Below are 13,722 nucleotides of genomic sequence, written 5' to 3'. Positions count from 1 at the left end.
TTAGGCACACCTACCTGAGAGTAAGCCCCACTGAACTCAACAGGACTTCCTTCCCGACATATTCTCTCCAGCTTGTCTCAGCAAGGCAAAAAGCAGGAAGGTCTCTTTGAAAAGAAAAGAACCAGGAAGGTCTCTTTGAAAAGAAAAGAGATCTCTCCTCCTCCAAACTACCCCCACTTTTGGTGCTGCTGCCAAGATAAACACACACTACATCCTGATTCAATCATGAAGTTATCAACACTCTGCTTTCCTACCAACATTACATGAACCAGGTAAAAAGGCAGCAAGGGAGCCTTGCAACATCCTTTCAACTGCCGCACATTTGCTCTGAGCAAAGGCTGACATTTCTTAGACCTGGAAGGAATCTGGCTTCCAAGCCTCAGTAAAATGTATACAATCCAAGGAATGACATCAGAAGCAACTCCACCAGTCAGGCACACAACACCTATTAATGGGTTCAAGGCCATTATTACTTCTCACCCTTACTTTAAATGCTTCAGCTGAAACCTTTTTGAGCTGAGGGTCAAGGAGCTTGCTAACCTTGCAAATAAATTAACAGAATGAACTAGTCTCCAGAGGGTTTTAATAGTGATCCTGTCTTCTACATACCCATGTTAGACAAGCCACAAAGGAAGCAACTCTCTTCCCATTCACAGAAATGAGACTGCACTATCATTGGGGTGCTGGTGGGGGAGAATCTCATTCCCCATGGGTGACAAGAAGAATGGCTTCTTGCAAGCCTGACCCAACTGTGGAACAGTTACAATCAGTTCTGGCACTCCAATGACTGGATGCATTTCTTGAAATGAGTAAGCCAGCCAAGGAAACTTACTAGCCAGCCAAGAGACTAGCTTCTTGCCTTTCAGTGTCTCATGAGAGGGGAGCAGGGGTGTTCTTTATGACCAGGCAAGGAAATGGAGCTTATGCTTGTAAACAACGTCCTTCTAACAAGGGGACTGGTGGAGAAGGAATGATCTATCCCCCGCTCTGTCAGTCTGTCTTAGTATGAGGCAGCTTCCTATGAATTCTTGGCCATCATTGAATTCCTGGCCACCATAGACTACAAAGCAAGTGATATTGCAAAGTCGGATTAAGCAAGGCTTCCTGGTTCTACTAAAAAAGCAGTGACCCCCCTTCCCCCCTCACAGCACTCCAACATGACCAGTGAATTTCTGGTCTTATTTCCCCCAAAGATTTGGGACACTCGGAAACCAGAGATCCACATCCTTTTTGACTTCATCCTGTTGCATTTTGCTCCCTGACAAACCCATCCTCAACTGCGACCAGGGGTATAGTGTGGAGGGGGCCCCGGGCACATGATTTTGAGGGGGTGTGAACCAGGCACCCCCATGCAGGGATCCCTGTCCCACCCTGTGTGCCACTGCGGATTTCTGGGCCCCAGAACCCGGCCTGGCCCTGATTTGTATAGTGTATATAGGTCACCAAATTTACTTCTCCTTAGCAAACACATTTTAGATTTTCAGTACAAAATATACACAGTTTTGGTCTGAGTAGGGGCTTCTGTCTCTGTTGATACATATTGAACTAAGATGGGCAATTCCTAGACAGGAGCATCTATGACTGCTGGTGTGAATGGCTGCTTAACTGAATTTGTTGCAGACTGTATAATTTTTTGCATTTTATTACCCCTTCTGCATCCGAATGTGTGTATCACACATATGCACACCTAATTGCCAATTGAGGGTAATGCTCCATACATCTGATGAAGTGGACTCTGCAGGCCACAAAAGCTGATGCCACAAAAAATGTATTGATCTTGAAGGTACAACATTGGTTTTGCTGCAAGAGACTTAACACAGATACCATTCCAGAAGTTGGACTAGGACTGATTTAGGCAACAATCCTAACCATTCTCCGATCAAAACCCACCTTTCCTGAACCTTTAAAACAAAAGAACAGCCAATGCATTTGTTCGAGATGGTCTCCCCTTTTTCCCATGCTGAAATGGAGATGAACTTCTAATCAGATCTGGCATTTCTGGTTGCTTAATTCTGAACTGAGGTTTTCCATTATTAGGTCAACAACCATCTTACAAAGTAAGAGCAAAAGCTTTCAGGTTTTCCAAAACTCTTCACCAGGCTAAATTAAAACAAAGCAAAGTGGAAGGAACTCGTGGAAGACACTATGAATCTGCATCTGGTCAGAGTCTTATGGCAGAATGTGGGCAGAAGGAGGAGATGTTCGAATGAGGAGGTTGGCTCCCTCCTCCCACATTGGGCCATAAGACTCTGACCAGATGCAGACTCATGGCATGACCGCCAGCTCAGCGTCTCCATTTTCCCTAAGCCACTTTCTTAGCCATCCAGCCTGATGGAAGAATTTTTAAAAACTCAAAAGCTTGCACATTATTTCACAAGATGAATAAAGGGTATTGTCCTAAAATAGATTTTGGATATTTCATCATGGTCCAAAAAAGCTACCTTTACTTTTTTTGTTAACAATCCACTTCCTCAGCAACTCTTATTACTTTCAGCTGCCAATTCCCCAGAAGCTCCCAAATGTCTCCGTGCAGCTTCTTATCTATGAATTTGCCATGATGAGCAGATATCTAAGGACTATGATACTAGCAGAACCAGCTCCCTTCTCTTCATCCTCCTCCATCACTAGCTGTGGCTAAACATCAGCAGTTAGGGGCCTCTGAGCTCCCACCTCAAGAGTCATGTGGAAGTGATTCAACCTCTCCCACAGCAGATGAAGGATAACCGGGATGTGGGGGGTGGGGGGGGAGAAAGAAATACTCAGCACAGAGAGCTTTCTCTGAAAAGGCTGCTGTTTGTTATTTCTGGAGTAACTTTTGAGAAAGGCATTCTGTAAACACCGTGCCATAAAACAAATAGGAGCTCCATTATCTTGTGCCGACAGACCAGAGCTTGAGGGGTGTATTTAACAGAGAAATGCCTTGTACCGGAACCAGAGCAATGTTTAGCAGCTGCTGCTGGAGCTTATGAAAGTAACACTGCTTGTTTAGTTTCTCTGGCACAGCCAACAACGTCTGCGCAGGTAGGGTCTTGGCACTGCCCCAGCTCTCGCCTGGGGAAGACAAAGCGAGGACTAAACCTCTGCTCCACACAGACATCATCCCGCCAGGGGCAGGGCTGCCTTGTTGTCATAACGGAGAGGAACACGGGACTGCCGCTCTCCATCCGTTTGGCTTGCAAGCAAACAGATTGCCGGGTGGAGAGAACCCATCCCAAGCAAACTTGCCATGCCGATGGAACACAACAACAAAAGGTAGCAAAATCATCATTGTGCCAACACCAGCGTTCATTCTTAGGATGGGAAACCAGGGAAAGCTTCAAACTTAGCATGCTGGCTAATGAATACTAATGAATTTCTGCAGTGGTCCTGCTGCCAGACTAAACAGCATGTTTCCACATGTGCAAAACTGTGGAGAAACACAACTGCTGTGGGATTTGAAAGGTGACTATGACCCCATTCAGAAATTACAAGGTGAAGTTTCCACAAATCGAGTGGGTGTAGAACAGGAGTAGGGAACCTCAAGCCAGGGGATGGGGTGGGGCAGATGCAGCTTTCTAGGCCAAGCCTGCTTTCCCCAGGATACACCTCCTCACCAGTCCAGCCGCTTGACTTCCCCAAGTGCCTTTGCCTGGCTGAAATGTGTCCTTAAACTGCTCGCCTCGCCGGTGCATGGAGAGAAGTGTGTGGAGTGTATACATGGGTGACTATGCAGAAGCCTCTGACTTCTGCTTGGCTGGAATGCAGCCTACTGTGCTAAAGGTATGGATCATATCCACCCTTTGACCAGTTTTTGCCACTGGCATGCCACCCTCTGGGGGTTCACCGTGATGGAATGCGGTCCTCTTGAAAAAGGTCCTCTACCCCACCTTTGTATAAAAGCCACGGGGATGAACCAGCATGGTGAGCAGAAAGTTGGATTAGAAAAAGGGGGACTTGGGTTCAAATGCCCACTCATGGCCTATCGTTTTCTCGCAACACTCTCAGTCTGATCTAGCTCAAAGCCTTGCTCTGGGGACAAAATGGGGAGAGAAAAGAACTACGTATGAGATACTTGGGGGGGGGAGGGCAAGATAAAAATGCAGCAACAATAAATGCAAAGGTAACAGATAAACCCACTGCAGCTGAAGGTATTGTGAAACAGCGAGTCACTGACTATTGGGCTCGTGGCAAAGATATGTTTATTTACAAACTTCTTGTCCGGGTTTAATGCTGGCTTGGTGCTACAAGCTTTGCTCGGGTTCTAAATCATTTTACAAAGACCATGATGTTGTTCAACCACAGAGTACAGGGTTAGCTCCAGAGGCCCTATGTAGAACATTTGCATCAGACACAAAGCAAACTCATTTGACCTGGTAGGGTAAGTAGTTTGGGATAGTGGTGGCCTGAGAGAGGCCATTCTCCATGGCAGCCCCTAAGCTGTGGAATTCCCTTCCCTAGAGAGATTCTCCTGACACCATCACTATGCAGCTTTCTGCAAAAGGCTGTGTCTTAGTGTAGGCCCAGGTCATAAAGCCTGAGCTTCCACAGCCGCCACCTGCCATGAACCATCATTGGGACAATTTGCAGCAACGGCAGCAGGTATGTTCTATACTTGTGATAATATTTTATCCTCTTGTTAATTATGCCGCTTTACATGTGCATTCTATATCTGACTTCCTTTAGTAACATTTTCTTTTGAAGTGTTTAGGATAATTGCTTTTTTGTTAACTTTGCTACGCTAAATGTGCATTCTGTACCTGACTTCCTTTGTAATGTTTTATTTTGAAATCTTTTAAGATAATATTTTAGTTCCCTGTTAAACATGTTGCTTTGAATGTATACTTTTTATTTGACTTTGTAGCTTTTTATTCTGGATTGTTTAATTTGATGTTTTAATTTAGGCTATAAACGGCTTTGAATATTTTCCCCTTAAAAACAGAAAGCTGTAAAATGAACAGTAATAATAACAATAAAACGCTGAAAACACACCTCTTTACCCTGCCCTTTGACACTTGAGAAGTGTGTGTTCGGGACCCACCCTATTCCCATGATTGTAATTTATTGTAACTAGTTTTAATACCGAATTCTTGTAAACTGCCCTGCAACTTGGCGTTGGTGAAGGACAGGCAATACATTTACTGATGTTATTAATATTAATGATTAAAGGTGCTTCTTCCTACAGAGTTATCCTAGGTAAGCGCGCCAGTATGCTCACTTTGTAGGGCCTATCCCAACTCTGAGAATGGGAAGGGAGGAAAAAGGTCAAGCGTGTTTGCTTTTGACCCAGAAAAATTCAAGGCAGGGAATATTTGTTCTCACTTGAGGGCTTTCCTCCCTGCACGCCCTGAGCCAGCCAAAGCACTTATAATCGGCTAGCCTGCCTCATGAAACCTCACATTTATTATGGGAACGCTGATAAAAACCCTTTCTGCAATGCTATTGTCAAGATTGTAAACAGCACGGTTGCATAATGTTAGTGGCCAACATACAACTGCCTCCACCTCTTCACCAGCTCTGGAATGTGCAAGTGAGACTCATTGGAAAAATATGTCTCCATTGCTGTGCCATTCAAGGAAGGAAATATAGGATTGTGCTTCTCTGGGCATCTGCAATGTATTTACACCCATGACCAGTTCCCTAGGATGACAAGTGTTTATTTATCTGTACCCAACTCTGTCCCTGGACAGGGAAGCTTACAGCAATTTCATCACTGTCCAAAGAGCTCTCAATCTAAACAGGTTTCTATCCCTCCACTCTCATTTGGGATTATGCTACTAATCCCAACAGCTTCCCTTGAAACTCTCTTCCCTCCCACCAGGACTTTTTTCTTTTCTTATTTGCATCCTTTATTCATACAAACTGGAAGCTTCCTCTTGAAACAGTTTCCCTCTTGGGAAAGTTTGCCCAGCTAAAGGTACTTTTTCTCTCTCCAGAGCTCTCCCGCTCAGGTTGGACCTGTAAGGTCAAGAAAGATGCTATAGGATTGAATTCTAAAGCTGCAAAGCTATGAGCACTCACTCGGATCAAGTCCCATCAATATAAATAAATAAATATATCATAATGATCATTTTATTGGCACTTTCTGTTAATATATGCATGCATCTGGCTGCAGTGGTGCCAAACTACACACTATATTACATGCATGGGTTGCACATGTGCCATCAAAAAGAGCAGTCAAATGGTGGTGGAAAGATCCAGACAAGGGCCATGGGGGGGGGCAATATGGAAGCACTTAATCCTCCCCCTCCCTGTTTTGTGATATATTTGCCCTGGGGCGGGGGAGGGGGGAGCTGCTAACTGCACCAGTACCAGTTTCCTTCCCCGTGTAAACAGACCTGAGGGAGCAATTTTCACCAGGACCATAATGTGTAGGTTAACTCCCTCCTGCTCTCGTAAGTGGTGCCATCAAGGCAGGACTTTGGGGCAAAAGACCAGGTCTCCATTCAGCAGAATAATCAGGAAGGCCCCCTAAGGCAGCAGTAAGCCAAATAGTTGTTGTTGTTTAGTCGTTTAGTTGTATCCGACTCTTCGTGACCCCATGGACCAGAGCACGCCAGGCACTCCTGTCTTCCACTGCCTCCCGCAGCTTGGTCAAACTCATGTTCGTAGCTTTGAGAACACTGTCCAACCAAAGCCAAATAGTACACATTTCCATCTAAAGAGAGTGTGTCCCCACCCCACAAAATAAGATCATCATGCCCAGAGCCTAGAATTCCCTATCCACAGCACGGTCCCAAATCAGGTTGCCCCACAAAGCTTCTATTTTTTTCCCTTCAGTTACAAAAAATACACAAGTGCAAAACATGCACTCAACCCAGCATGCCCCACAGCTCTGTATTAAGACCTCCCTCTCGATAAAGCCATTGTGCTTCGCTTTTATTTCCTTTTCTCATTTCTGAACTTCTTTGGTGGCCACCGACTCCTAAGGAAGGGGATCAGATGCTATACTTCTTTCCCCAGCTGGTTAGCAGCTGCCCTGCTTCTCTCAGCAAGAGGAATATGCTGCTAAGCCAGACTGTCCTCTGCAAAGACAGCATCCTTCAGCACTTTGGCAATCTTCTGGATCGGCAACAGCATGCAACAACGACCGCTACTTACCGTATTTTTCGCTCCATGAGACACACTTTTTCCCTCTTAAAATCTAAGGGAAAATGTCTGTGCGTCTTATGGAGCAAATGTGTGGTCCCTGGGGCTGGGGGGGGGAACCTAGGCTTCCCCCGCCAGCCCCGACCTGCTCTTTGGGGCTGGGGGGGGGACCCGAGCTTCCCCTGCCAGCCCCGTCAAGCTCCTGAGCAGCTCTGGCGTAGCCCGCAAAGCCTCCGCAGGGCAGCAGGGAGCCTTCATCCCGCTGCCCTGGGGAGGCTTCACGCAGCTATCCCTGGCTTTTGCGGGAGGTGGGGGAAGGGACAGAGCGAGGCTCTCTCACTTCCCCCACCACCCGCAAAAGCCCCCAACCCAAGAGCCGCATATTTTTTTTCTTGAATTCTCCCCCCAAAAAGTAGGTGCGCTTATGAAGTGAAAAATACGGTACTTCTGAGTGTCATTATTACTCATATATGAGGCAGGGAAATGCACACACGTTCAAGAGACAACATTCATCCATTTAGGGAGTATCATCTCCAATAAAGGGAGGGGAGAGATAAAAGAGGGAGGATTAAAACAGCAACACCAAGGAACATCAAGATTTCCAGAAGGCAAAAGTAAGGACGGCTTCCACTCCAGAGGAGAAGCAATTATTTACAGCACCATCCAAGAAAATGGTCTTTGAATTAAAAATCAATTCCCACTGAGTTCCAGGTTAACAAATCTGTGGATTGGGGTGAAAGCACTCAGGTGCAGGTAAATAAAGCTGGACGTTTGTCGGTGAGGAGAGGAGAGCACTATAAATGTTTGTTACAGGTACAATGGAGAATTTATATGCCACTTTATGATCCCTATCCAGACTGTGTTGCAACCGGAGCAATATATTCAGTGTTTGTTAAACTCAAAAATAATTGCCATTTAGTTATTTAGCATTTACTTCAGGTAAGTGTGCACAAGACTGCAAAATAATAGCACAACCCTATGCAAGTTTATTCAGAGATATGTCCTACTGTGTTCAGCGAGGATTACTACTCCCAAGTAAGTGTGCATAGAACTGCAGCCTTATTCCCCAGTCCTATCCATGTTCACCCATAAGTAATTCAGTGAGGCTTACATACAATCCAAACCTGGAGTTCAACCAGTGGAATTTAAATCAACATAATTTATGCTGGTTTAAGTCCAAAAAAGGGTGTGTGGCAGGGATGGGACAGGGCAAGGAGAGGCTATTCCAAATCCCTTTCAATCCATCTCATGACCTGGCAAGTCAGCAGAACTTAGCTGGCAAAAAGGGAATTGCAGGTCAAATTCCTCCCAGAGTTTGGAATAGGGTAACTTAAAACCAGTGCAATTTACATGATTTTCCTATAGTCAGGGTTGCGCAGTACAACGCAAACAGTATTGCAGCCTCAACCGTGCAATCCTATGCAGGGCTGCTCAGGATTACATTCCACCTAGTTCAATGGGATTTACTCCCAGGTAAGTGGGCACAGGATTGCATCCAACTCTGGGAATTTAAATCTGAAACAGATTGCTGTCAATGGAATCCACGACCAGGAGATGAACCCGGTCCAGTCTCTAACTAAATGCGCTCGGAGATCGCTTTGAGAGCAAGCGCTTCCTTGGCATCAGGAGTCGGACTGACTGGCAGTACTCGTGCGCTACAGAAGCCGAACTCCAAAAAAGCCCCAACATAAAAATACACACAGTTTCATTCAAAGTAATGAATGAGAAACAAGCCATTGCACCATCCCCCAAGCAGCAAAGCTGCACCGGGGGACCCCTTACCTTGATGTTACAGAAGACGCTCGCGGAGCAGGTGTTCCCAATCCTGGGCGCTTTGCCGTTTTCCGGCGCCATCCCCATGGTCTGCTCGGCGCGATCTGGAGACTCCTGGGGAGACAAAGGGCGAGTTAGCCCGGAGCCTCAGCAGTCCGTCCCGCGTTGCCCGCGCTCGTGAACAGCCTCGCTCAGGTGCCTGCCTTCTTCGCCACCTCCCCGCGAGCCAGTACGGAAAGCTGCCCGGGCGAAAGAGCGCGGAGCGTGCCGTTTTTATAACTCTGCGGCGTACTCCGAAGCGATGATGAAACTTTCTTTCTCCTCCCTCTTTCCCTCTAGCGCGTAAAAGCAGGCGCTGGGAAATGCGCCACCGGGCGCACGGCGCTTCCCGCCCGAAAAGCAGGTGGGAGCTTTTCGCTCTCCAAGGGGACGGGCAAAATTTCCCTCTCGATCCCTCCCAAGAGATCAACCCCGCAGGAAGTCAGACCCTCAGGAGGGAGCGCCGGCAAATCCCTTCCCTCCGAGTTCTTCGGCTCCAAAACCGCGCGCTCCGTGGGGAGACGTGGGGCTGCAGGCTCCGGCTGCTTCTCCGAGGTTTCCGGCTGAACCTGCCGTCGGGGCCTCTTGGGAAAGCGTCGTCGGTGGGGTGGTGGCAGAGGCCGCTCGCAGGCTCTCCCAGCACGGCATGCGTCCTCCACATGTGCGAGCTCAGGCTTCGACCTGCGCTCGGTTTGGCTCCAGCCCGTGGCTTTCCAAAGGCCCCTGGCCGGGGAGTGGCGCCCGTGGCACGGGGCGTTTGCGCAAAAGAATCGATCTCCCCCGGCCGTTTTACGCACGGCCGGCCTCGACGGAGAAGGGCCTCGCCGTGGCCTAGGCTGCTCTCTGCAGCTCGGAGCGAGGCGGACCGCTGTGCCTGCAGACAGCATGGTCCAAGCAAGCGAACCTACCCGGTGGGTGCTGCTTCTTCCCCCGTTGCTTGGAAGCCCAGTCGCCCCGCAGTTACCTCGAGAGGCACTGACACGACGGAGGCCTGATCCCGCGAGCGGCCCGGCATGTTCGTCTCCGGGCGGCCAACGGGATTGAACCGACTCGATTAAATATTAACCTCCCCAACGTGGCTGAGGTGGCTCTGGGCTGCCTGATCTGTGCCTACAAAATGAAGTGAGGGAACTCTGCTATCTTAAATAAGCAAACGCTTGCAAGGAGAAAAGTAGCAGATCAGGGAGAGGAGGGGCTAGGACCTTTTCCTCCTTGTACTAGTTTTCTACTGGCAGGGCATTGTTTGTGTTTGTATTTAGCTAAAAAAAAAGGGGGGGGGGAAGCTTTCAACGACTGTATCCCCTGCCACTAAGTAACATTTTCCATCTACAAGTTGAGGTCTCTTCTCTCCTCCTGCCTCATGGGGAGATGTGGATCAAGAAACCCCAGTTATATTCAGGCTGCTTGTTAGTAGAAAATGGTGACACTTGGGATACTTCTCCAGTGAGCCAGCTGATATGGACCCTTTTATTGAGGGTCCTTTCCCCATTCCACTGTAGTATGGAGTAGTTAAATAGAGACCAACAAAATGGCATTCCCATGAGTGCTCCCTTATGAAAGCTCATGCACCACAAAGTAATCTTTAAGGAGTCTTGGAGCTTTGTCTGCTACTCTTCCGTGCTTAATCTCAGCTTCTATACATGCATTTATATGGCATTAATTTTTCCATAGCTCAGGCAGCCTGCTGCCCCCTTTCCTCCTGCCCACAGTCTCTTAGTATCTTGGTTTTCTGTCCCTCCATAGCCTCTGTAATAACTACTTGTTCTCCAAGTCTATCCTTTACCAAGAACTCAGTAAACCCCTGAAGACGGACAGCAAAAGGTGACATTTTCCCTACTCCCATTCGTCTGCCTCTCAAGTCTGCCTGTAATGAAACGACCAACCTGCTACTTGCATCAACTACCACCTCATGTCCTACCTCCAGTAATGGGGGACAGTTATTCATCATCTCCATTGCAGCTTTTGGAATAGATCGAGATGTGTCCATCTTCTCTCCCTCTCGAGCAAAAGCTCATCTCATCATCCTTTCACTATACTTGAAACCCATTTTTATCTTGATCACCACCTGCAAGATCTCAGCCTCTTGATGTTCCTATTACGCCATGTCCCTAGAATGAAATATTAGCCACTCAAAGTTAAATGATAACTAGTTCTTAAAATAGGTTCCCACCCACCCCCAGTTCTTGCTTTTTTTAAGGTCTCTGGGTCAAAGAGATTTTTATGGCAGATGGATGAAAACTTGGCCACAAAAAATGCCTTCTTAAGTGAAGCTACAAATGGAGTGCAAGACTCATGGGCAATGGCACATACTAGATGTTCCCCTTGACTTAGCACAAACAATTTCATAAAAGATGCAGTACAAACAGAGAAATCTTTTCCTCAGAACCCCATCAGAATCTACGGAAGAATAAAGCACACCACTGGGCAGCTTTCCAAAATCACTTGTCATGTGTTTAACTTGCTTGGAATAAGCCCTTTCCTTTCTTATCCTTTTTACCCCAAATTCAGCATGAAATAACCTCAAACTTGAGTATCCTACACTGCCAAGTTCCAAATACCATATTTTTCCATGTATAAGACAATGATTTTTATTATTAAAAAATGTTAAAAATTGGGGGTCGTCTTATACATGGATATTGCAGGGGGGACGGGCGACTGGTGGCAGCCACGAGCAGGAGATTGTCAGTGGTGATTGGGTGGGTGATTGTTGGCTGTGGCAAGGCCTGCTGACGATTGGCTGCTACTACAGCAATTGGGTGGCAATTGGCGACTGCTGGCGGCAAGCGGGCAGATGGTTGGTGGCTTTGGGGAGGCGTGCGATTGGCAGAAGTGGTCAGGCGGGTCAGCATTTGTCAGTAACCCCCCCCCAAAAAAGCTCAACACCTCTGGGCAATCTCCTCCCATTTCCTTAATTTGGGGTCCCAAAAAATTTGGGGTCCCAAAAATAAGGGGTCATCTTATACACAGAAAAATACAGTAGTCCATGGAATCATTTCCCAGCTATAAGCCATGGAACCTGCTGCACCCTTCCAGATTTTCATAAGTGTGTATGGTTTGGAGCTGTCAACTTTTATGAGCCTGTGGGCACATATGCAACCCAGAGAAACTCATAGTCACTATGCAAACTCTACAACCACACACAAATGTGTACACACACGACATGCATGACAACTACATATGTATCAAAACCACACACATGCGTGCACATTAACTCTCCTTGCCAGAAATTAGTTTGTGGGGCAAAGGGTTTGCTCCCCCCCCCCCCCAACACGGGATTTGATAAGAGATCTTCCTGGAGACTACAGACTAATTTCTAGGAAGATAAACCTTCACTGAAGAGCACACACAGCAATTAGGCTTGGGGGGGGGAAGCCAGTTGGCGCCTGGCGCCCACAAGGTCCCATCCTGCCCCCCACGCTGAAATTTGGCTTCAGAAATTGTAGTCAATGGAATTATTTTAAGCTTAACCTCAAAACAGGGAGCATTTTTGGCATGCCCTCCCACACTACAATTATGCTGGGGGAGGGGAACCCAATGAATCCTAATTTCAGCTGGGGGTGGGCACACAGGTACAAAATAATGACTCTGTGGGTGCAGTGTTGGCAAACCATGGCAGATAGGTCCCATAGATGACTATTTGAGGCTTGCAAATTGGGAGCAAGGCAAGGATAATATGAAAGAGATTGTACCTGGATGCTTATTTTCCTCTTTCCCCCTTTTCATAAATGGCAAAACGTTATTACAAAATGTAAACAACCAAAGGAAACCTATAATAAATATAGTAAATGAAGAACCCAAGCTCAAAATCCCTGGATGTGCCATAGAAAAAAATCCTGGGCCTCCAAACAAACCATACAGCCAATTGGGAGTCAGGACAGCAATCATTTCCTACTCAAATTTTCTTATACCTCCTGTATAAACCTCCCCCTCTAACGAAAACCAACACATTGCCACTTTAATCAGTGACCTGTTGCCCTACCTGCAGTAATGGGAAATAATTATCCTACATCATTTCTGCATCGGCCATTGATGTACTTTTCTCTCTCTCCATCTAACAAAAGCCTGTTGTGTCCTTGGAAAAATTGCATGCATGTTTTATTCTTAAACGCTTTCTTCTCCTGGTTCCATCCTCCGGATTCTCTCCAGTTTATCAGTTCCCCTCCATTTCCAGCAATTAGGGATGAGGAAGATTCACTTTGCATCTAAAGGCAAACCTATCTCATTCACACTTTATGAAACACAAGAACTGAAACACAGCAGTCTTTCAAAATGTGCACCTCTTTGAACTTCACAACACTGTCCTCCAGCCAAGCAGTGTGTACAAAAATGCATATGCCAGGGTAAAAGTTTGCATGTAAATGCATCTAGTAGTGAAAGTTACATACATAAATGCATTGTATTTGGAAAAATTGCTTTGCAAAAATCTGTGTAAGGGGAAATTGCCCACAAAATGTGTATATGGGGGAAATTTGCAAAAAAATGATCATGAATTTTCATCAGAACTCCCCCCCCCCATCGTAAATGAGAATCGTGAAAATGTAGAGAACTGAACTTAAGCTTGGGAAAATGAGTGAAATCGACACATTCTCTCATCCCCACTGACTATTTATAATTCCACATGTTATCTTCCAACTGAACATATAACCCTCCAGTGGAAGCAAATCAAGTCCAAATTATACATTACAAAGCAGGCAGGTCCAGGAGTCTCAGGGTTGTTTTTAAAGTGAAAACCAGCTGGAACATAGGGGTGTGTATGCAATTGGAAGCAGAGGGTTTTCTGCTTTATCCACCCAAGCACACCCCCCATGCGTTTTTACCTCGCACAGCAGGAGAAGCAGCTGGAGT

At 46.6% G+C, this 13,722-nt stretch overlaps 2 protein-coding genes across 3 annotated transcripts in view; both read right to left on the bottom strand.

Annotated features, from left to right (window-relative positions):
- SLCO2A1 (solute carrier organic anion transporter family member 2A1) overlaps window positions 1–9,375 on the bottom strand; it is a 61,067-nt gene extending 51,692 nt beyond the window's left edge. Inside the window, exon 1 of one of the 2 annotated variants that reach the window (XM_079977275.1) lies at window positions 8,848–9,375. In XM_079977275.1, coding sequence (XP_079833401.1) covers window positions 8,848–8,925 — 78 coding nt within the window. In that variant the 5' untranslated portion in view covers window positions 8,926–9,375. The remainder of the gene's footprint in view (window positions 1–8,847) is intronic. The other variant, XM_079977276.1, reaches the window with a different exon arrangement.
- WDR53 (WD repeat domain 53) overlaps window positions 1–13,722 on the bottom strand; it is a 374,347-nt gene that overhangs the window by 340,342 nt on the left and 20,283 nt on the right. The window lies entirely within an intron of this gene.

Source organism: Podarcis cretensis, assembly GCF_951804945.1.
Source record: "Podarcis cretensis genome assembly, chromosome: 5".
In the NCBI taxonomy this organism is placed as follows: Eukaryota; Metazoa; Chordata; class Lepidosauria; order Squamata; family Lacertidae; genus Podarcis; species Podarcis cretensis.
The sequence above is the reverse complement of the archived record's forward strand: the minus strand, read 5'-3'. Positions and strand labels throughout refer to the sequence as shown.